The 20,430-nt window shown below is 51.1% G+C and overlaps 1 protein-coding gene across 2 annotated transcripts in view; it reads right to left on the minus strand.

Annotated features, from left to right (window-relative positions):
- Positions 1-15,919, minus strand: part of LOC140463354 (slit homolog 1 protein-like) — a 334,431-nt gene extending 318,512 nt beyond the window's left edge. For both annotated transcript variants that reach the window (XM_072557191.1, XM_072557190.1), the window contains exon 1: positions 15,724-15,919. In XM_072557191.1, coding sequence (XP_072413292.1) covers positions 15,724-15,902 — 179 coding nt within the window. In that variant the 5' untranslated portion in view covers positions 15,903-15,919. The remainder of the gene's footprint in view (positions 1-15,723) is intronic.
- Positions 15,920-20,430: the final 4,511 nt, after the last annotated feature.

A 20,430-nucleotide genomic window follows, 5' to 3' on the forward strand; every position in this document is an offset into this window, starting at 1 on the left:
TGGTGCGGGCGATGGTGTGTAAGGTGGTGTGGGTGATGGTGAGTAAGGTGGTGTGGGCGATGGTGAGTAAGGTGGTGTGGGTAATGGTGTATAAGGTGGTGTGGGCGATTGTGTGAGGTGGTGTGGGCGATGGGGTGTGAGGTGGTGTGGGCGATAGTGTGTGAGGTGGTGTGGGTGATGGTGTGTAAGGTGGTGAGGGCGATGGTGAGTAATGTGGTGTGGGCGATGGTGTATAAGGTGGTGTGGGCGATGGTGTGTAAGGTGGTGTGAGAGATGGTGTGTATGGTGGTGTGGGCGATGTTGTGTAAGGTGGTGTGGGCGATGGTGAGTAAGCTCGTGTGGGCGATGACGTGTAAGGTGGTGTGGGCGATGTTGAGTAATGTGGTGTGAGCGATGGTGTGTAAAGTAGTGTGAGCAATGGTGAATAAGGTGGTGTGGGCGATGGTGAGTAAGGTGGTGTGGGCGATGGTGTGTAAGGTGGTGTGAGCGATGGTGTGTAAAGTAGTGTGAGCAATGGTGAATAAGGTGGTGTGGGCGATGGTGAGTAAGGTGGTGTGGGCGATAGTGAGTAAGGTGGTGTGGGCGATGTTGTGTAAGGTGGTGTGGGTGATGGTGAGTAAGGTGGTGTGGGCGATGGTGAGTAAGCTCGTGTGGGCGATGGCGTGTAGGGTGGTGTGGGCGATGTTGAGTAATGTGGTGTGAGCGATGGTGTGTAAAGTAGTGTGAGCAATGGTGAATAAGGTGGTGTGGGCGATGGTGAGTAAGGTGGTGTGGGCGATGGTGTGTAAGGTGGTGTACGTGACGGTGTGTAAGGTGGATGGGCGATGGTGAGAAATGTGGTGTGGCTGATGGTGAGTAAGGTGGTGTGAGCGCTGGTGTGTAAGCTGGTGTACGTGACGGTGTGTAAGGTGGATGGGCGATGGTGAGAAATGTGGTGTGGCTGATGGTGAGTAAGGTGGTGTGAGCGATGGTGTGTAACGTGGTGTGTGCGATCGTGTATAAGGTGATGTGGGCGATGGTGTTTAAGGGGTTGTGGGCGATGATGGGTAAGGTGGTGTGGGCAATTGTGAGTAAGGTAGTGTCGGTGATGGTGTGTCAGGTGATGTGAGCGATGGTGAGTGAGGTGGTGTAGACGATGGTTTGTAAGGTGGTGTGTGCGGTGGTTAGTGAGGTGGCGATGGTGTGTAAGGTGGTGTGGACGATGGTGAGTGAGGTGGCGATGGTGTGTAAGGTGGTGTGGGCGATGTTGTGTAAGGTGGTGTGTAAGGTAGTGTGGGCGATGGTGTGTAAGGTGGCGTGGGCGATGGTATGAAAGGTGGATGGGCAATGGAGAATAAGGTGGTGTGCGCGATAGTGTGTAAGGTCGTGCAAGAGATGGTGAGTAAAGTGGTGTGGGCAATGGTGTGTAAAGTGGTGTGTGCGATATTGAGTAAGGTGGTGTGTGCGATGGTGAGTAAGGTGGTGTGAGCGATGGTGAATAAGGTGGTGTGAGCGATGGTGTGTAAGGTGGTGTGGGCGATGGTGAGTAAGGTGGTGTGAGCGATGGTGAATAAGGTGGTGTGAGCGATGGTGAATAAGGTGGTGTGGGCGATGGTGAGTAAGGTGGTGTGGGCGATGGTGAATAAGGTGGTGTGAGCGATGGTGAATAAGGTGGTGTGGGCGATGGTGTGTAAGGAGGTGTGGGCGATGGTGAGTAAGGTGGTGTGGGCGATGGTGAGTAAGGTGGTTTGGGTGATGGTGTGTAAGGTGGTGTGAGCGATGGTGAGTAAGGTGGTGTGAGCGATGGTGACTAAGGTGGTGTGGGCGATGGTGTGTAAGGAGGTGTGGGCGATGGTGTGTAAGGAGGTGTGGGCGATGGTGAATAAGGTGGTGTGGGCGATGGTGAGTAAGGTGGTGTGGGCGATGGTGTGTAAGGTGGTGTGGGCGATGGTGAGTAAGGTGGTTTGGGTGATGGTGTGTAAGGTGGTGTGAGCGATGGTGAGTAAGGTGGTGTGAGCGATGGTGAATAAGGTGGTGTGGGCGATGGTGTGTAAGGAGGTGTGGGCGATGGTGTGTAAGGAGGTGTGGGCGATGGTGAGTAAGGTGGTGTGGGCGATGGTGAGTAAGGAGGTGTGGGCGATGGTGAGTAAGGTGGTGTGGGCGATGGTGTGTAAGGTGGTGTGAGCGATGGTGTGTAAGGTAGTGTGAGCAATGGTGAATAAGGTGGTGTGTGCGACGGTGAGTAAGGTGGTGTGGGCGATGGTTTGTAAGTTGGTGTGAGCGATGCTGTGTAAGGTGGTGTGGGCAGTGGTGTGTAAGGAGGTGTGGGCGATGGTGTGTAAGGTGGTGTGGGCAGTGGTGTGTAAGGAGGTGTGGGCGATGGTGTGTAAGGTGGTGTGGGCGATGGCGTGTAAGGTGGTGTGGGGGATGGTGTGTAAGGAGGTGTGAGCGATGGTGTGTAAGGTGGTGTGAGCGATGGTGTGTTAGGTGGTGTGGGCGATGGTGTGTAAGGTGGTGTGGGCGATGGTGCATAAGGTGGTGTGGGCGATGGTGAGGAAGGTGGTGTGGGCGATGGTGTGTTAGGTGGTGTGCGCGATGGTGTGTTAGGTGGTGTGCGCGATGGTGTGTTAGGTGGTGTGGGCGATGGTGTGTAAGGTGGTGTGGGCGATGGTGTGTTAGGTGGTGTGGGTGATGGTGTGTAAGGTGGTGTGGGCGATGGTGCATAAGGTGGTGTGGGCGATGGTGGGGAAGGTGGTGTGGACGATGGTGTGTAAGGAGGTTTGGGCGATGGTGTGTAAGGAGGTGTGGGCGATGGTGTGTAAAGTGGTGTGGGCGATGGTGTGTAAGGTGGTGTGGGCGATGGTGCATAAGGTGGTGTGGGCGATGGTGTGTAAGGAGGTTTGGGCGATGGTGTGTAAGGAGGTGTGGGCGATGGTGTGTGTGGTGGTGTGGGCGATGGTGTGTAAGGTGGTGTGGGCGATGGTGTGTAAGGTGGTGTGGGCGATGGTGTGTATGGAGGTGTAAGCGATGGTGTGTAAGGTGGTGTGAGCGATGGTGTGTAAGGTGGATGGGCAATGGTGAATAAGGTGGTGTGGGCGATGGTGTGTAAGGTGGAATTAGTGATGGTGTGTATGATGGTGTGGGCGATGGTGTATAAGGTGGTGTGCGCGATAATGTGTAAGGTGGGGGGGTGTGAGCGATGGTGAGGGACGTGGTGTGGGCGATGATGTGTAAGTTGGCGTGAGCGATGGTGTGTAAGGTGGATGGGCAATGGTGAATAAGGTGGTGTGGGCGATGGTGTGTAAGGTGGTGTGGGCGATAGTGTGTAAGTTGGTGTGAGCGATGGTGTGTAAGGTGGTGTGGGCGATGGTGTGTATAGAGGTGTGGGCGATGGTGTAAGGTGGTGTAAGCGATGGCGAGTAAGGTGGTGTGACCCATGGTGTAAGGTGGTGTGAGCGACAGTGTATAAGGTGGTGTGAGCGATGGTGTGAAAGATGGTGTAAGCGATGGTGAGTAAGGTGGTGTGAGCGATGGTGTAAGGTAGTGTGGGCGATGGTGAGTAAGGTGGTGTGGGCAATGGTGTGTAAGGTGGTGTGGGCGACGTTGAGTAAGGTGGTGTGGGTGATGGTGTGTAAGGTGGTGTGAGCGATGGTGAGGAAGGTGGTGTGGACGATGGTGTGTAAGTTGGTGTGAGGGATGGTGTGTAAGGTGGTGTGGGAGATGGTGTGTAAGATGGATGGGCAATGGTGAATAAGGTGGTGTGGGCAATGGTGTGTAAGGTGGTATGAGTGATGGTGTGTAAGGTGGTGTGGGTGATGGTGTATAAGGTGGTGTGCGCGATAATGTGTAAGGTGGGGGGGTGTGAGCGATGGTGAGGGACGTGGTGTGGGCGATGATGTGTAAGGTGGTGAGGGCGATGGTGTGTAAGGTGGTGTTTGGCGATAGCGTGTAAGTTGGTGTGAGCGATGGTGTGTAAGGTGGTGTGGGCGATGGTGTGTATAGAGGTGTGGGCGATGGTGTAAGGTGGTTTGGGCGATGGTGTATAAGGTGGTGTGAGCGATGGTGAGGAAGGTGGTCTGTGCGATGTTGTGTAAGGTGGTGAGGGCGATGGTGTGTAAGGAGGTGTGGGCAACGGTGTAAGGTGGTGTAAGCGATGGCGAGTAAGGTGGTGTGACCGATCGTGTAAGGTGTTGTGGGCGATGGTGTATAAGGTGGTGTCAGCTATGGTGAGGAAGGTGGTGTGGGCGATGGTGAGGAAGGTGGTATGAGTGATGGTGTGTAAGATAGGGTGGGCGATGGTGTATAAGGTGGTGTGCGTGATAGTGTGTAGGGTGGTGTCAGAGATGGTGTATAAGGTGGTGTGGGCGAAGGTGTATAAGGTGGAGTGGGCGATGGTGTGTAAGGTAGGGTGTGCAATGGTGAGTAAGGTGGTGTGAGTGATGGTGTGTAAGGTGGTGTGGGTGATGGTGTGTAAAGTGGTGTGAACGATGGTGTATAAGGTAGTGTGGGCGCTGGTATGTACAGTGGTGTGGGCGATGGTGTGTAAGGTGGTGTGGGCGATGGTGTGTAAGGAGGTGTGGGCGATGGTGTGTAAGGAGGTGTGGGCGATGGTGTGTAAGGTGGTGTGGGCGATGGTGTGTAAGGTGGTGTGGGCGATGGTGTGTAAGGTGGTGTGGGCGATGGTGAGTAAGGTGGTGTGGGCGATGGTGTGTAAGGAGGTGTGGGTGATGGTGTGTAAGGTGGTGTGGGCGATGGTGTGTAAGGTGGTGAGGGCGATGGTGTGTAAGGAGGTGTGGGCGATGGTGTGTAAGGTGGTGTGGGCGATGGTGTGTAAGGTAGTGTCAGCGATGATGTGTCAAGTGATGTGAGCAATGGTGGGTTCGGTGGTATAGGCGATGGTGTGCAAGGTGGTGTTTGCGATGGTGTGTAAGGAGGTGTGGGCGATGGAGTTTCAGGTGGTGTAGGCGATGGTTGATAAGATGGTGTGAGCGATGGTGTGTAAGGAGGTGTGGGCGATGGTGTGTAAGGTGGTGAGGGCGATGGTGTGTAAGGTGGTGAGGGTGATGGTGTGTAAGGAGGTGTGGGCGATGGTGTGTAAGGTGGTGAGGGTGATGGTGTGTAAGGAGGTGTGGGCGATGGTGTGTAAGGAGGTGTGGGCGATGGTGTGTAAGGAGGTTTGGGCGATGGTGTGTAAGGTGGTGTGGGCGATGGTGTGTAAGGAGGTGTGGGCGATGGTGTGTAAGGAGGTTTGGGCGATGGTGTGTAAGGAGGTTTGGACGATGGTGTGTAAGGTGGTGTGGGCGATGGTGTGTAAGGTGGTGTGGGCGATGGTGTGTAAGGAGGTGTGGGCGATGGTGTGTAAGGAGGTGTGGGCGATGGTGTGTAAGGTGGTGTGGGCGATGGTGTGTAAGGTGGTGTGGGCGATGGTGTGTAAGGTGGTGGGGGCGATGGTGTGTAAGGAGGTGTGGGCGATGGTGTGTAAGGTGGTGTGGGCGATGGTGTGTAAGGTGGTGAGGGCGATGGTGTGTAAGGAGGTGTGGGCGATGGTGTGTAAGGTGGTGAGGGCGATGGTGTGTAAGGAGGTGTGGGTGATGGTGTGTAAGGAGGTGTGGGCGATGGTGTGTAAGGAGGTGAGGGCGATGGTGTGTAAGGTGGTGTGGGCGATGGTGTGTAAGGTGGTGTGGGCGATGGTGTGTAAGGAGGTGTGGGCGATGGTGTGTAAGGAGGTGTGGGCGATGGTGTGTAAGGTGGTGAGGGTGATGGTGTGTAAGGAGGTGTGGGCGATGGTGTGTAAGGAGGTGAGGGCGATGGTGTGTAAGGTGGTGTGGGCGATGGTGTGTAAGGTGGTGTGGGCGATGGTGTGTAAGGAGGTGTGGGCGATGGTGTGTAAGGTGGTGAGGGCGATGGTGTGTAAGGAGGTGTGGGCGATGGTGTGTAAGGAGGTGTGGGCGATGGTGTGTAAGGTGGTGAGGGCGATGGTGTGTAAGGTGGTAAGGGTGATGGTGTGTAAGGAGGTGTGGGCGATGGTGTGTAAGGAGGTGTGGGCGATGGTGTGTAAGGAGGTGTGGGCGATGGTGTGTAAGGAGGTGAGGATGATGGTGTGTAAGGAGGTGAGGGCGATGGTGTGTAAGGAGGTGTGGGCAATGGTGTGTAAGGAGGTGTGGGCGATGGTGTGTAAGGAGGTGAGGATGATGGTGTGTAAGGAGGTGAGGGCGATGGTGTGTAAGGAGGTGTGGGCGATGGTGTGTAAGGAGGTGTGGGCAGTGGTGTGTAAGGAGGTGAGGATGATGGTGTGTAAGGAGGTGAGGGCGATGGTGTGCAAGGAGGTGTGGGCGATGGTGTGTTAGGTGGTGTGGGCGATGGTGTGTAAGGTGGTGTGGGCGATGGTGTGTAAGGTGGTGTGGGCGATGGTGTGTAAGGTGGTGAGGGCGATGGTGTGTAAGGTGGTGAGGGCGATGGTGTGTAAGGAGGTGTGGGCGATGGTGTGTAAGGAGGTGTGGGCGATGGTGTGTAAGGTGGTGTGGGCGATGATGGGTAAGGTGGTGTGAGCGATGGTGTGTAAGGAGGTGTGGGCGATGGTGTGTAAGGTGGTGTGGGCGATGGTGTGTAAGGTGGTCTGTGCGATGTTGTGTAAGGTGGTGAGGGCGATGGTGTGTAAGGAGGTGTGGGCAACGGTGTAAGGTGGTGTAAGCGATGGCGAGTAAGGTGGTGTGACCGATCGTGTAAGGTGTTGTGGGCGATGGTGTATAAGGTGGTGTCAGCTATGGTGAGGAAGGTGGTGTGGGCGATGGTGAGGAAGGTGGTATGAGTGATGGTGTGTAAGATAGGGTGGGCGATGGTGTATAAGGTGGTGTGCGTGATAGTGTGTAGGGTGGTGTCAGAGATGGTGTATAAGGTGGTGTGGGCGAAGGTGTATAAGGTGGAGTGGGCGATGGTGTGTAAGGTAGGGTGTGCAATGGTGAGTAAGGTGGTGTGAGTGATGGTGTGTAAGGTGGTGTGGGTGATGGTGTGTAAAGTGGTGTGAACGATGGTGTATAAGGTAGTGTGGGCGCTGGTATGTACAGTGGTGTGGGCGATGGTGTGTAAGGTGGTGTGGGCGATGGTGTGTAAGGAGGTGTGGGCGATGGTGTGTAAGGAGGTGTGGGCGATGGTGTGTAAGGTGGTGTGGGCGATGGTGTGTAAGGTGGTGTGGGCGATGGTGTGTAAGGTGGTGTGGGCGATGGTGAGTAAGGTGGTGTGGGCGATGGTGTGTAAGGAGGTGTGGGTGATGGTGTGTAAGGTGGTGTGGGCGATGGTGTGTAAGGTGGTGAGGGCGATGGTGTGTAAGGAGGTGTGGGCGATGGTGTGTAAGGTGGTGTGGGCGATGGTGTGTAAGGTAGTGTCAGCGATGATGTGTCAAGTGATGTGAGCAATGGTGGGTTCGGTGGTATAGGCGATGGTGTGCAAGGTGGTGTTTGCGATGGTGTGTAAGGAGGTGTGGGCGATGGAGTTTCAGGTGGTGTAGGCGATGGTTGATAAGATGGTGTGAGCGATGGTGTGTAAGGAGGTGTGGGCGATGGTGTGTAAGGTGGTGAGGGCGATGGTGTGTAAGGTGGTGAGGGTGATGGTGTGTAAGGAGGTGTGGGCGATGGTGTGTAAGGTGGTGAGGGTGATGGTGTGTAAGGAGGTGTGGGCGATGGTGTGTAAGGAGGTGTGGGCGATGGTGTGTAAGGAGGTTTGGGCGATGGTGTGTAAGGTGGTGTGGGCGATGGTGTGTAAGGAGGTGTGGGCGATGGTGTGTAAGGAGGTTTGGGCGATGGTGTGTAAGGAGGTTTGGACGATGGTGTGTAAGGTGGTGTGGGCGATGGTGTGTAAGGTGGTGTGGGCGATGGTGTGTAAGGAGGTGTGGGCGATGGTGTGTAAGGTGGTGTGGGCGATGGTGTGTAAGGTGGTGTGGGCGATGGTGTGTAAGGTGGTGGGGGCGATGGTGTGTAAGGAGGTGTGGGCGATGGTGTGTAAGGTGGTGTGGGCGATGGTGTGTAAGGTGGTGAGGGCGATGGTGTGTAAGGAGGTGTGGGTGATGGTGTGTAAGGAGGTGTGGGCGATGGTGTGTAAGGAGGTGAGGGCGATGGTGTGTAAGGTGGTGTGGGCGATGGTGTGTAAGGTGGTGTGGGCGATGGTGTGTAAGGAGGTGTGGGCGATGGTGTGTAAGGAGGTGTGGGCGATGGTGTGTAAGGTGGTGAGGGTGATGGTGTGTAAGGAGGTGTGGGCGATGGTGTGTAAGGAGGTGAGGGCGATGGTGTGTAAGGTGGTGTGGGCGATGGTGTGTAAGGTGGTGTGGGCGATGGTGTGTAAGGAGGTGTGGGCGATGGTGTGTAAGGTGGTGAGGGCGATGGTGTGTAAGGAGGTGTGGGCGATGGTGTGTAAGGAGGTGTGGGCGATGGTGTGTAAGGTGGTGAGGGCGATGGTGTGTAAGGTGGTAAGGGTGATGGTGTGTAAGGAGGTGTGGGCGATGGTGTGTAAGGAGGTGTGGGCGATGGTGTGTAAGGAGGTGTGGGCGATGGTGTGTAAGGAGGTGAGGATGATGGTGTGTAAGGAGGTGAGGGCGATGGTGTGTAAGGAGGTGTGGGCAATGGTGTGTAAGGAGGTGTGGGCGATGGTGTGTAAGGAGGTGAGGATGATGGTGTGTGAGGAGGTGAGGGCGATGGTGTGTAAGGAGGTGTGGGCGATGGTGTGTAAGGAGGTGTGGGCAGTGGTGTGTAAGGAGGTGAGGATGATGGTGTGTAAGGAGGTGAGGGCGATGGTGTGCAAGGAGGTGTGGGCGATGGTGTGTTAGGTGGTGTGGGCGATGGTGTGTAAGGTGGTGTGGGCGATGGTGTGTAAGGTGGTGTGGGCGATGGTGTGTAAGGTGGTGAGGGCGATGGTGTGTAAGGTGGTGAGGGCGATGGTGTGTAAGGAGGTGTGGGCGATGGTGTGTAAGGAGGTGTGGGCGATGGTGTGTAAGGTGGTGTGGGCGATGATGGGTAAGGTGGTGTGAGCGATGGTGTGTAAGGAGGTGTGGGCGATGGTGTGTAAGGTGGTGTGGGCGATGGTGTGTAAGGTGGTGAGGGCGATGGTGTGTAAGGTGGTGTGGGCGATGATGGGTAAGGTGGTGTGAGCGATGGTGTGGAAGGTGGTGAGGGCGATGATGTGTAAGGTGGTGAGGGCGATGGTGTGTAAGGAGGTGTGGGCGATGGTGTGTAAGGAGGTGTGGGCGATGGTGTGTAAGGTGGTGTGGGCGATGGTGTGTAAGGTGGTGTGGGCGATGATGGGTAAGGTGGTGTGAGCGATGGTGTGTAAGGAGGTGTGGGCGATGGTGTGTAAGGTGGTGTGGGCGATGGTGTGTAAGGTGGTGAGGGCGATGGTGTGTAAGGTGGTGTGGGCGATGATGGGTAAGGTGGTGTGAGCGATGGTGTGTAAGGAGGTGTGGGCGATGGTGTGTAAGGTGGTGTGGGCGATGGTGTGTAAGGAGGTTTGGGCGATGGTGTGTAAGGTGGTAAGGGTGATGGTGTGTAAGGAGGTGTGGGCGATGGTGTGTAAGGAGGTGTGGGCGATGGTGTGTAAGGTGGTGTGGGCGATGATGGGTAAGGTGGTGTGAGCGATGGTGTGTAAGGAGGTGTGGGCGATGGTGTGTAAGGAGGTGAGGGCGATGGTGTGTAAGGTGGTAAGGGTGATGGTGTGTAAGGAGGTGTGGGCGATGGTGTGTAAGGTGGTAAGGGTGATGGTGTGTAAGGAGGTGTGGGCGATGGTGTGTAAGGTGGTGTGGGCGATGGTGTGTAAGGAGGTTTGGGCGATGGTGTGTAAGGAGGTGAGGGAGATGGTGTGTAAGGAGGTGAGGGCGATGGTGTGTAAGGAGGTGTGGGCGATGGTGTGTAAGGTGGTGTGGGCGATGGTGTGTAAGGAGGTGTGGGCGATGGTGTGTAAGGTGGTGTGGGCGATGGTGTGTAAGGAGGTGAGGGTGATGGTGTGTAAGGAGGTTTGGGCGATGGTGTGTAAGGTGGTGTGGGTGATGGTGTGTAAGGAGGTGTGGGCGATGGTGTGTAAGGTGGTGAGGGTGATGGTGTGTAAGGAGGTTTGGGCGATGGTGTGTAAGGAGGTGTGGGCGATGGTGTGTAAGGTGGTAAGGGTGATGGTGTGTAAGGAGGTGTGGGCGATGGCGTGTAAGGAGGTGTGGGCGATGGTGTGTAAGGAGGTGTGGGCGATGGTGTGTAAGGAGGTGAGGATGATGGTGTGTAAGGAGGTGAGGGCGATGGTGTGTAAGGAGGTGAGGGCGATGGTGTGTAAGGAGGTGTGGGCGATGGTGTGTAAGGTGGTAAGGGTGATGGTGTGTAAGGAGGTGTGGGCGATGGCGTGTAAGGTGGTGTGGGCGATGGTGTGTAAGGAGGTGTGGGCGATGGTGTGTAAGGTGGTGAGGGTGATGGTGTGTAAGGAGGTTTGGGCGATGGTGTGTAAGGAGGTGTGGGCGATGGTGTGTAAGGTGGTAAGGGTGATGGTGTGTAAGGAGGTGTGGGCGATGGCGTGTAAGGAGGTGTGGGCGATGGTGTGTAAGGAGGTGAGGGCGATGGCGTGTAAGGTGGTGTGGGCGATGGTGTGTAAGGAGGTGTGGGCGATGGTGTGTAAGGTGGTGAGGGTGATGGTGTGTAACGAGGTTTGGGCGATGGTGTGTAAGGAGGTGTGGGCGATGGTGTGTAAGGTGGTAAGGGTGATGGTGTGTAAGGAGGTGTGGGCGATGGTGTGTAAGGAGGTGTGGGCGATGGTGTGTAAGGAGGTGTGGGCGATGGTGTGGGCAGTGGTGTTGGAGCTTGTCCCTAGCCTGCCCTACCCCAGACAGCATTCCAGGTTCTCTGCTCCCTCTGCCTATGTGTGGAGGGCCCAGTCAAGAGGGAATGGCATGGGGAGGATAAGCTCCAGGGAGGGGACTGTTTCCACACGGTGAATAGTTAGGGTCTGGAATGCACCGCTGGGAAATCTCACTCACTTCTGGCTGAGTGTTATTCTACCTGCAACCTCCCAAATTGCACCGTGTGGAGGCAGGTTCAATGGAGGTATTCAAGATAGAATTGGATGATGCTTTGGATAAAAATATCATGTAAGGATACGTGGATAAAATGCAGGAGATTTGCACGAGGTAACGATGTTCATTTGAAGAGCCAGTGCGGGTACAATGGGCTGAATGACCTCATTCTACGCTGTAACAGTTTTGTGGGCCTGAGATACGCACCAAAGCTGTCAAAGAATCACACATCCCTCCTCAACATCCACTGGGTTTGCCAGATGTCCAGTCAGTCAAACCAATGGATTGATTGAGCCTTTGAGGATAAAGCTCCATACAACTTCACTCAGCTTTCAATTTCATATTGATTGATTGATTGATTGATTCAGGTCCCACCAGTTGTCACAGTGGAACCTGAACTCGAGGTGCGTCAGGGAGGGGTGTAGGATGGGGCTGCCTTAGAGAGGCCGGAAGGTGGGAGGGACGGGCGCCTTGCTGGGTTGCGGGGGGGTGGGGTCTGTATTCTATACACTGTTTTTTTTTATCTAATTGGACTGTCTTAGGTGTATTTGTTGCTGTTACTGTTCTGTGATGAAAGTGCGATTTGAGGTTTGGCCTCATTTCCCTGTAAACTGGTTGAACGGTGGGGTTTGGGGCCTGGCTTTGCTGTTCCTCTCCCCTGTAAATTGCTGTTTCTCTGTACACAGCTGTTAATATTAACTGTTCTGTAAACGGTGTATTGTTTAATAAAATTTTTAAAATGGAAACTGAATTCGTGTTGTCTCAGCAACAGCTGGGACAGAGGCTCTTGTGGTGCATTGGTAAAGTCTCTACCTTTTGAGTTGGGCGCCCAGGCTCAAGAGCCACCTGTTCCAGAGGTGTGTAAAACCTTTGTTGAGCGGATGGATTAGAAAATCGGTTTATATTTTTTTAAAAACTCTCAGGCTGCTTATTACTGAATGTTTTTTTTTGGAAAGTAGCGGTCTGAGCCTCTAGATTGTCGGTGCTGTAACATTACAGTGTCTTCATTGGTTCCCTCTGTGCATTAGCCAGAGCCAGAGCCAGAGACTAGGGGCTGCAGAGCAGCACCAAAACATTTCAGTGTCTATGGATACAAATCAGCGGAATGTACATGGATGCACAAATGATGTTGGCCTTTATCTGAGTGGCGGGGGTGGAATACAAAGATAGTGAAGTTGCGTTGACTTGCACAAATTAGTTAAACTAAAGAGCCCATCTGTCTGCTCAGCTGGACATTACAGATCCCACAGCAACATTTGTCCGTACAGCAGACGGGTTCTCCTGGCCAAACCAAAACATCTTCTCAATACCACTGAAGAAATCGACAAATCAGACTAACTGCCAGCTGTGGGATCTTGCTATGTGTAAAGTGGCTACTATGCCTCCCCCTCCCCCTGCCCGTAACCATGCAGTACAGCTCATTCAGCAATTCATCAGCATGTTAGCATAACTTTCTGCTTCAGATTCTGAGGACATTCTGCATATATCAGGCTTTGTATTCCCTGGAGTGGAACAGATTAATTGGAAATCTAATTGAGGTGTTTAAAATGATTAAAAGGATTTGATTGGATTGATAGAGAGAAAGTATTTCCTCTGGTGGGAGAAGTCTGGAGAAGGGGAACAGAACTTAAACATTACAGTGAGATCGTTTACAGTGATGTTCGGAAGCATTGCTTAACACAAAGAGAAATGGAAATTTGAAATTCTCTCCAAAAATCTGCTGCTGACATTTGGGATCTAATGAAAATTTGAAAAGTAAGTTTGATAGTTTTTTGTTAGGCGAGAGGATTAAAGGTTACATACATAGGTACAGAAGTATATACATATATATGCACATCTTTATACACATATAGATACATAAATCATTTACATGCATGCATATACATAGAGATACAGACATGCACTCAGTCACATACACACAGTCATAATTGTATATTTGCACAGGTTCATACATAGAAATATATAAGCCCTGCCACATATATACATGTACACAAAACCAAATATATACAATTACATATCTCCTCCCATACAGAGTCATCAGGTTGTGGTATGGGTAGAAGATGCCTCCTTCTACTGGGATGAGAGTTGGCAACCTACTCATGTCTCAGTCTGACAACATCCATTAGGACCAAAACCAGGGAATTAATGTCAAATGCACATTTCACACAGAACAGGGCCATCCACTGACAAGACAATACAGGAACCTAATAGGGGAAGATTGAGTGGTTTATACACAGAATAACAGATACCCTGGAGTGAGTTACAGACTGGAACCTAATTGAGGGTTCAGGGGTTTATATAAAGAATAACAGACACCCGGGAATGAATTACAGATTGGAATCTAAACAAGGTTTCAGGATGGTTTCTATGTAAAGAGTAACAAATGCAGAAGGGTGAGGGTCAAGGTCCTTGTGGGTAGTGGTAGTGTTGCCACCTCTGAGCCAGGAAGCCTAGGTTCAATTCCTACTGGCTCCAGAGGTGTTTGATATCTTTTCTGAATAGGTCTGTTAGGTAAATATCTGCCCAGGAGTGCAATACAGACTAGAATTTTTTTCAGGTGGTTTATATAAGGAACAACATATACCTGGAAACAACCTACAAGCTGGAATATCATTGAAGGGTTCAGAATTGTTTATACATAGAACAACAGGCAACCAGGAGTGAGTTACAAATTGGAATCTAAACGAGGAGTTCCGTGGTTGCATATAGAATAACAAATACCCAGGAGTGAGTTCCAGACTGAGATTTAATTGAGGGTTTCAAGATGGTTAATAACAGAATAACAGATCTCTGCGAATGGGTTACAGACCTGAAATCTAATTGAAGGGTTCAGAGAATTTATATGTAGAATAATAGATAACAGAGATATTCACTAAGGATACTGAGAATAATTGAACGCTAACAGGGACAGAAATCTGTTTGCAGTAATCCCAGGACATGTTTGATCTCAGTTGGAGGGACACACAGGGAGCAGAATTCCTTCAGTGTGCTCACAATGGGTGCTGCCCCCTGCTGGGAGCATGGGTTCCTCTCTTGACAGACAAGTGCGGAATCCCAGCTGAGCTGGGAGAGTCCTTGTGTGGTTTTTAAAAGTACACAGTCTTCACTAATAGCTTAGGCTTCAATGTGGTGCTGACCCTACAGAGCATGCATTGCTAAAATCCTGGGGTAGCGGAGCACAGTGACAGCTGAATCAGTAACACCATCATCAACCTCAGCATCTCTACTGTGGAGACTGGGCAATTCCTGGGTTTGATTGTACGTGAGTGTGAGTATGTGTAAGTGTGTGTGTGTGTGTGTTTTGACATACTGGTGTGTGAGCAAATGTCTCAAATGCACTCTTTCTCACTCATAAACACACACACTTACTCATTCTCACACATATACATACACACTCACTCACATTACATACATAGGCACACAAACTCACAACCACATTAACACAGACACAGGCAACTGCTCAATCCCTGTGCATATGTATATTCACCAACATTTACATACATAAACATACACTCAATTCACACACACGCACACATACATATATATGTATATGTATACTCATACATTTACACACATGCACACACAGACTCTCATACATATATGCCACTCACACTCAGTCATCCTGACACATGCACACATATTCAGTCCCACATACATAGGCACATGCACTCAGTCACAAACACACATTCACATTCTTGACAACAGACTCTCACATATACCTAATCTCACAAACTCGCACTTGTGCACACATCCACACAAGCCAAATCGCCACTAGCTTACACCCCCCCATCACACACACATTCAAACATGTCCAAATGTATATTCATTCATTCACACACATCTCCTGACACATACTTACCGACACACACACATGCTTACTGATACACACACACGCACATATATACATACACACAGAGGCACAGACACACACACACACCACCAGGATTGAGCGGACAGAGATGTATTACAAAAGAATCCTATTTTTGAACCCAGCATCCTGCATTATCCTGTTAGATACGTAAGACATTTATCTTTTACAACTTTTTCCAACAAAGGCTAGGACCTGCACTTCTGCAGTGCCCTGTGCAGCCTCAGTATGTCCCAAAGTCCTGCCCAGCTAATGAGGTACTTTTAAAAGTTCTGTCTCTATGGGAATGCAGGGATTTGCGCACAGTACGCTCTCATGAACAGCAATGCAATTACAATCAGATCTTTCGGTGTTGATTCGAGAGTTAAACATTTTTCCGGATAGCGCCGTGTGGATTTTTTTACATTCACCTGGGGCTAGAGATGGGGTCTTTATTGAGTGTTCCATTGCAAAGGTAACACCTCTGACAGTGCTGCACTCCCTCAATACTTCAACCTAAGTGTGTGATCCCTGATTGTTCCCTGGACTTTTGTCGAGGGAAACCCACAGTCTCCAGGAGTGAGGTGCTAACACGGCGGGGTTGAGTAGCCGCTGCTAACAGCGACACAAAATACTCTGGGATGGCACAGACTGGGCAAGAATAGGTCAGTAATGACAGCCCCCCCCCCCCCCCCCCGATCATTCCCAGCTTCGCGGGATGGACAGGAGCCTGGCAAGAGTAGCCAAGAATTCCCAAGTTTGGCGATGACAGGGGAGACTGAGTGAGGGCTGTTCAGTCCCCCTCCAGCAACCCCAGGCTAAAGACCAGACATGCAGGGGAATTAACAAATAAAATGATGCTTACAGTCTCTCGGCGCTCCTCGGGATATTCTTGGGCACTGCTGTCAACCCTAGTCCGTGACAGTCCACAGTAGTCCCTGTACAGATACACAGAGATGGGCAGCCACTTGTACAGATCCGGCAGGCAGTCAGCAGGAAGATCCCAATGCTGACAATCCCAGGCACTTTCCAGCCTCTGTCCATGATGTTTAGGGCGGGGGGAGGGGGGGGGGGGGTGGGGTGGGGGGGGGGGGGAGGGAAATGAGGAAATCCTTCGGGGGGGGGAATCTCCAGGAAAAAAAAACCTTTCAGTGCATGACAAAAAGAAAACACCGGGACTGTCTCAAATTCAGTCAACCCTCCCCCTCCCCACCTTTACCCACCTCCCCTCCCCCTTCCCCACCCCACCCCCCCCAACCCCCCCCCCCCCAAAAAAAAAGATTCCTCCTGGGTCACAAGCCCCCAGCAGCACAATGAAAGGTAGAGATCCTAATGCTGGTAGACACTGTAATCCAGAGATAGATCATCCACAACGTCTATCCTGTGTGCTGTAACCCACCCCACTCTGCCTCACTCTCCCCCTCTCTCTCCCGCTGATATTCCAGAACCCCCCACCCCCCCCCACCCCCCCCCAGTTATAAGCTGCATCTAAGTGCCTTCGGAATAAACACCGTCATGCACATCTATCAGTGAGACCACAAATAGAGAGTGACCCCGCCTCTCTCTCTCTCTCTCTCACACAGACACACAGACACAGACACACAGCCCCTTGCTGTTACTGCGCTAGCAGGCTTCAGAGAACATTAGCGATCACATCCCTCCCTCTGTTCGTTCACTCCTTCTTCTCTTCCCCTCCCCAAATGGCCAACTGCAGGTTATGGGGCATGGAGTGACCAGAGCAGACAACATAGACAGTACTGTGTGACATCAATCACCTGAATCGTGTGTGCTGTGTTTTCAGAAGGAACCGCTGGGCTTTTGTTGGAACAGAGAGAGAAACAAATTGTGCACAGATGTGGAAAAAAAAGCCTCACTTCATTGTTTATCTGATTTTGTTTCCACGTTGTTTGTTAATCGTCTGTTGTACTGTTGGGAGAGAGGGGGGGAAACAAACTAAGCACAGCCCTCAGAAAGTCTGGCAGCACTTTAATTCATAGAATAATTGATGTAAAGAATGCTGCCGAGCTGCTAATTGTTCACATCTCCGCCGCACTGGGAATCTGGGCTTTGGCGTTATGGACTAGAACATCAGAGGATCTGTACTGAGGTCATCACTGAAGCTCCACATCACAGCAGAGTTGGCCTTAGGACCTCCAGTGTGAGGAGGGAAGGCAGAGGGGGAGAAAGCAGGTTGTCCAACAAGTGCTGAATGGTGCAAGCAGAGAGATGACAGAGGTCGAAGATGATGCCTCCCATGTTCGAATAGCTGGATGGTGCTTGCTGTCCGGGGCTAGGGCGGGATGTCTGGTCCACTGGGATGAGGCAGAAGGGCAGCACCCCAGAGGTTCCAGGAGGTAAAGGTTACCATATTCCTCTCATTAGAGACAGACAGACAGATGTAGGTGGTTTTAACCCAAGAGCCACCACACCTCAGTAAAGGTTGCCAAGGACAATCCTTCTAGCTAAAAACAAGGACTGCAGATGCTGGAAACCAGAGTTTAGATCAGAGTGGTGCTGGAAAAGCACAGCAGGTCAGGCAGCATCCGAGGAGCAGGAAAAACAGCGTTTCGGGCTAAATCCCTTAATCAGGAATGGAGAATCCTTCATCGTAACCTCAGCCAGTGCAGGAATCGGAGCCATGCAATTGACCTTATGGTGCATCACAAGCCCTCCATTCCACTTAACTGACCCCCTTCCAGGAGGTTAGGGAAACACACTGTGGAAAAGCACATTTGTACAGCAGCCAGGGGTTCAGTGAAGCCCATGGAGACTGATCCTGGTCAGGCAAGGCAATCCAAGGTCATCAGGCTGTGGGGTGGGAATAGACTCATAGAGATGTACAGCATGGAAACAGACCCTTCCGTCCAACTCGTCCATGCCGACCAGATATCCCAACCCAATCTAGTCCTACCTGCCAGCACCCGGCCCATATCCCTCCAAACCCTTCCTATTCAGATACCCATCCAAATGCCTCTTCAATGTTGCAATTGTACCAGCCTCCACCACTTCCTCTGGTAACTGTGGTGGAATGCAGGAATTTGAGCACATTCTGATCAGCCATGATCTTTTAAGAACTGAGGAGCAGATCCCAGGATCTAAATGTCTACTTCCTGTTTCACATGCAACCGAGAGAGATGCAGCATGATGTAGTCAGGCCTGGTGCAGGAAATGGAGCAAGAGGAAAGCTCTTGTGCAGTGTTTTGCTGTTCCTCCAGTGTTTCTGGATTACAGTACAGTGGGGAAAGACCACTGTCTGGGATCTTCCTGCTGGGGCCTGCTCAGTTATTGGACTGCCCCAATGCCTCAAATATATTTAACTATTAGTACTGCATGTATAAAGGAGGTCTTTGGCATTTTGTTAAGAGTCAAAGACCAATGTTTTGTTTGTTTACTTGATATGCAACTGTACAGACCCGAACTGCGTTTGTGACAACGTATATATGTAAAGCGATTTTTTATGAATAAAGTATATTTTTGAAATAAAATATAGTTGCTGGATCAAATTCCTGGAACTCTCTCCCTCACAGCATTATGGGTGTTCCTACGCCTCAGTCAGGCTACAGATGTTGAAGAAAGCAGCTCACTGTCACATTTCTCCAGAGGCACTTCGGGAATGGCAATAAATGCAGGCCCAGCCAGTGATGACCATGCACGATTAAGAGAAAGTTTAGTCTCTAATATTATTTGTGCACTCAAGGGTCATGTGTGTAATATTGAGATTAGGCACTCCCACACTCAAGGGAGGGTATAACACAGGACAAGGTTGGGCACCTTATTAATGCAAAAGGCTGTTGCATACAATGGTAAGACTATAGGAACAGAAGTAGGCCATTCAGCCCATCAAGTCTGCTCCGCCATTCAATGAGATCATGGCTGACCCAATAATCCTCAACTCCAATATCCTTGATTCCCTTGCTGATATAAAAAAAAGTTGTAAAAGATATCAAACATATTTCATCTCAGTTATACCATGGCAATCCAGATCTCAGAGCGTCAAGTCGAAACTCAAAGGCATCAACATTTTGAAGCGAAATGAAATCCGGGATCCGACAACCTTCAAATGAAATGCCACAATGAAGAGCACTGTGCACAACAGGGTAACTCGGTAAGCATGGTGACCATTTCATTGCACAGCAACATCCCAGTGACGTCAACCTGTTGGGGAAGAATGTCACCCCCAGGGTGGGGGTGGGAGGGAGGGGTGAAATGCCTTTGTCCACCTTCAAATCATGGCAATGGAGAAACTGATTCCACTGGAGGAGTGGCGGCAATTGGCAAAAGAAAAGCAAGTGGAGATCAGGAGCCCTCATTTCAAGCAGTGAGTTGTGATGCAGAGTGTGTTGCCTGAAAAGGCGGTGGGAGCAGATTCAATAGGAACTTTCAGAAGGAAACTAGATTGATTTTGAAAGAGGAGAAAAATCACAGGCTTTTTTGGGAGAAGTGAGAATAAATAACTTGCTTGCCTGAAGAACCAGCACAAGCACCTGGGGCTGAATGGACTCTACTTTTTGCTCAGTACAATTTGGGAGTTGATTTTCTATCCAGGTTCTACCCACCCAGTTCTGCTTCATCTGCTTGCTCAGTGTCCACAAGGGGGTTTGGCCTGGGCTATGGGATTTATGGGTCTGGAATGGACTTGAACCTAAAGGAGAGAGGGCAGCTCACTCAGGACCAGCTGGCACTGTGCTGCAGAGGTCACCCAGGTCTGCCTGCCTTCTTGTCTCTCTAAACACAGGGAAAAGGTTTACCAAAATGGTCAGTGATTCCGGGGCTCAGTTATGTGAAGAGACGTTGCAGTGAAGCGAGAATCAGGAGAGATTGGCAGTGATGAATAAAGTTAAACCGTGCTCACGGACAGGAGCTTTGACAACCCGGATTTACAATAATTGCCAAAAGAAACAGATGGGGAAGAGAAGAATATATTTTCATTCATCGAGTTGTTGTGATCTGGAACATGTTGGCGGAAGCAGATTCAGTCATAACTATCAAAGAGGAACGGCATAAGGATTTGCAAAAGAGCGAGAGGGCAGGGAGAAATGGGTCTAATTGAATCGTTCTTCAAAGAGCCAGAACAAAATCACCAGGCTGAATGACCTCGTTCTGTGATCTATGATTTAGTACTTGATTGTGTATTCTTACACAAGGGGACCTCAGCTTACCTCCTCACCTGCAGTAGAGCAGCTCTTGGCAGCGCAGCACTCCCTCAGCACTCCATAAGTAATGTCAGCCTATCAAGGTGGACAGCTTAAGGTTTGAATGGAATACCCCCGGCCAGCTGTGCTGATACGATCAGGTGATTTCCCAAATCTGCATTTATACCTAGAATACTGCATACAGTTTTGGGCCCCATATCTAAAGAAAGAGAAAGTTTACGAGGCTGATCCCAGGTACGGAGGGATTGTCTTGAACAGGTTGGACCTGTATTCATGGGAATTTTGCAGAATGAGAAACATTGTTGAAACTTAAGAGATTCTTAGACAGGTTAGATGCAGAAAGGTTGATTCCCATTATGAGAGAGTCCATGCCAGAGGGCATAATCTCAGAGTAAGGGGTTGCCCATTTAAAATACAGA

Source organism: Chiloscyllium punctatum, chromosome 38 (assembly GCF_047496795.1).
Source record: "Chiloscyllium punctatum isolate Juve2018m chromosome 38, sChiPun1.3, whole genome shotgun sequence".
Lineage (NCBI taxonomy): Eukaryota > Metazoa > Chordata > Chondrichthyes > Orectolobiformes > Hemiscylliidae > Chiloscyllium > Chiloscyllium punctatum.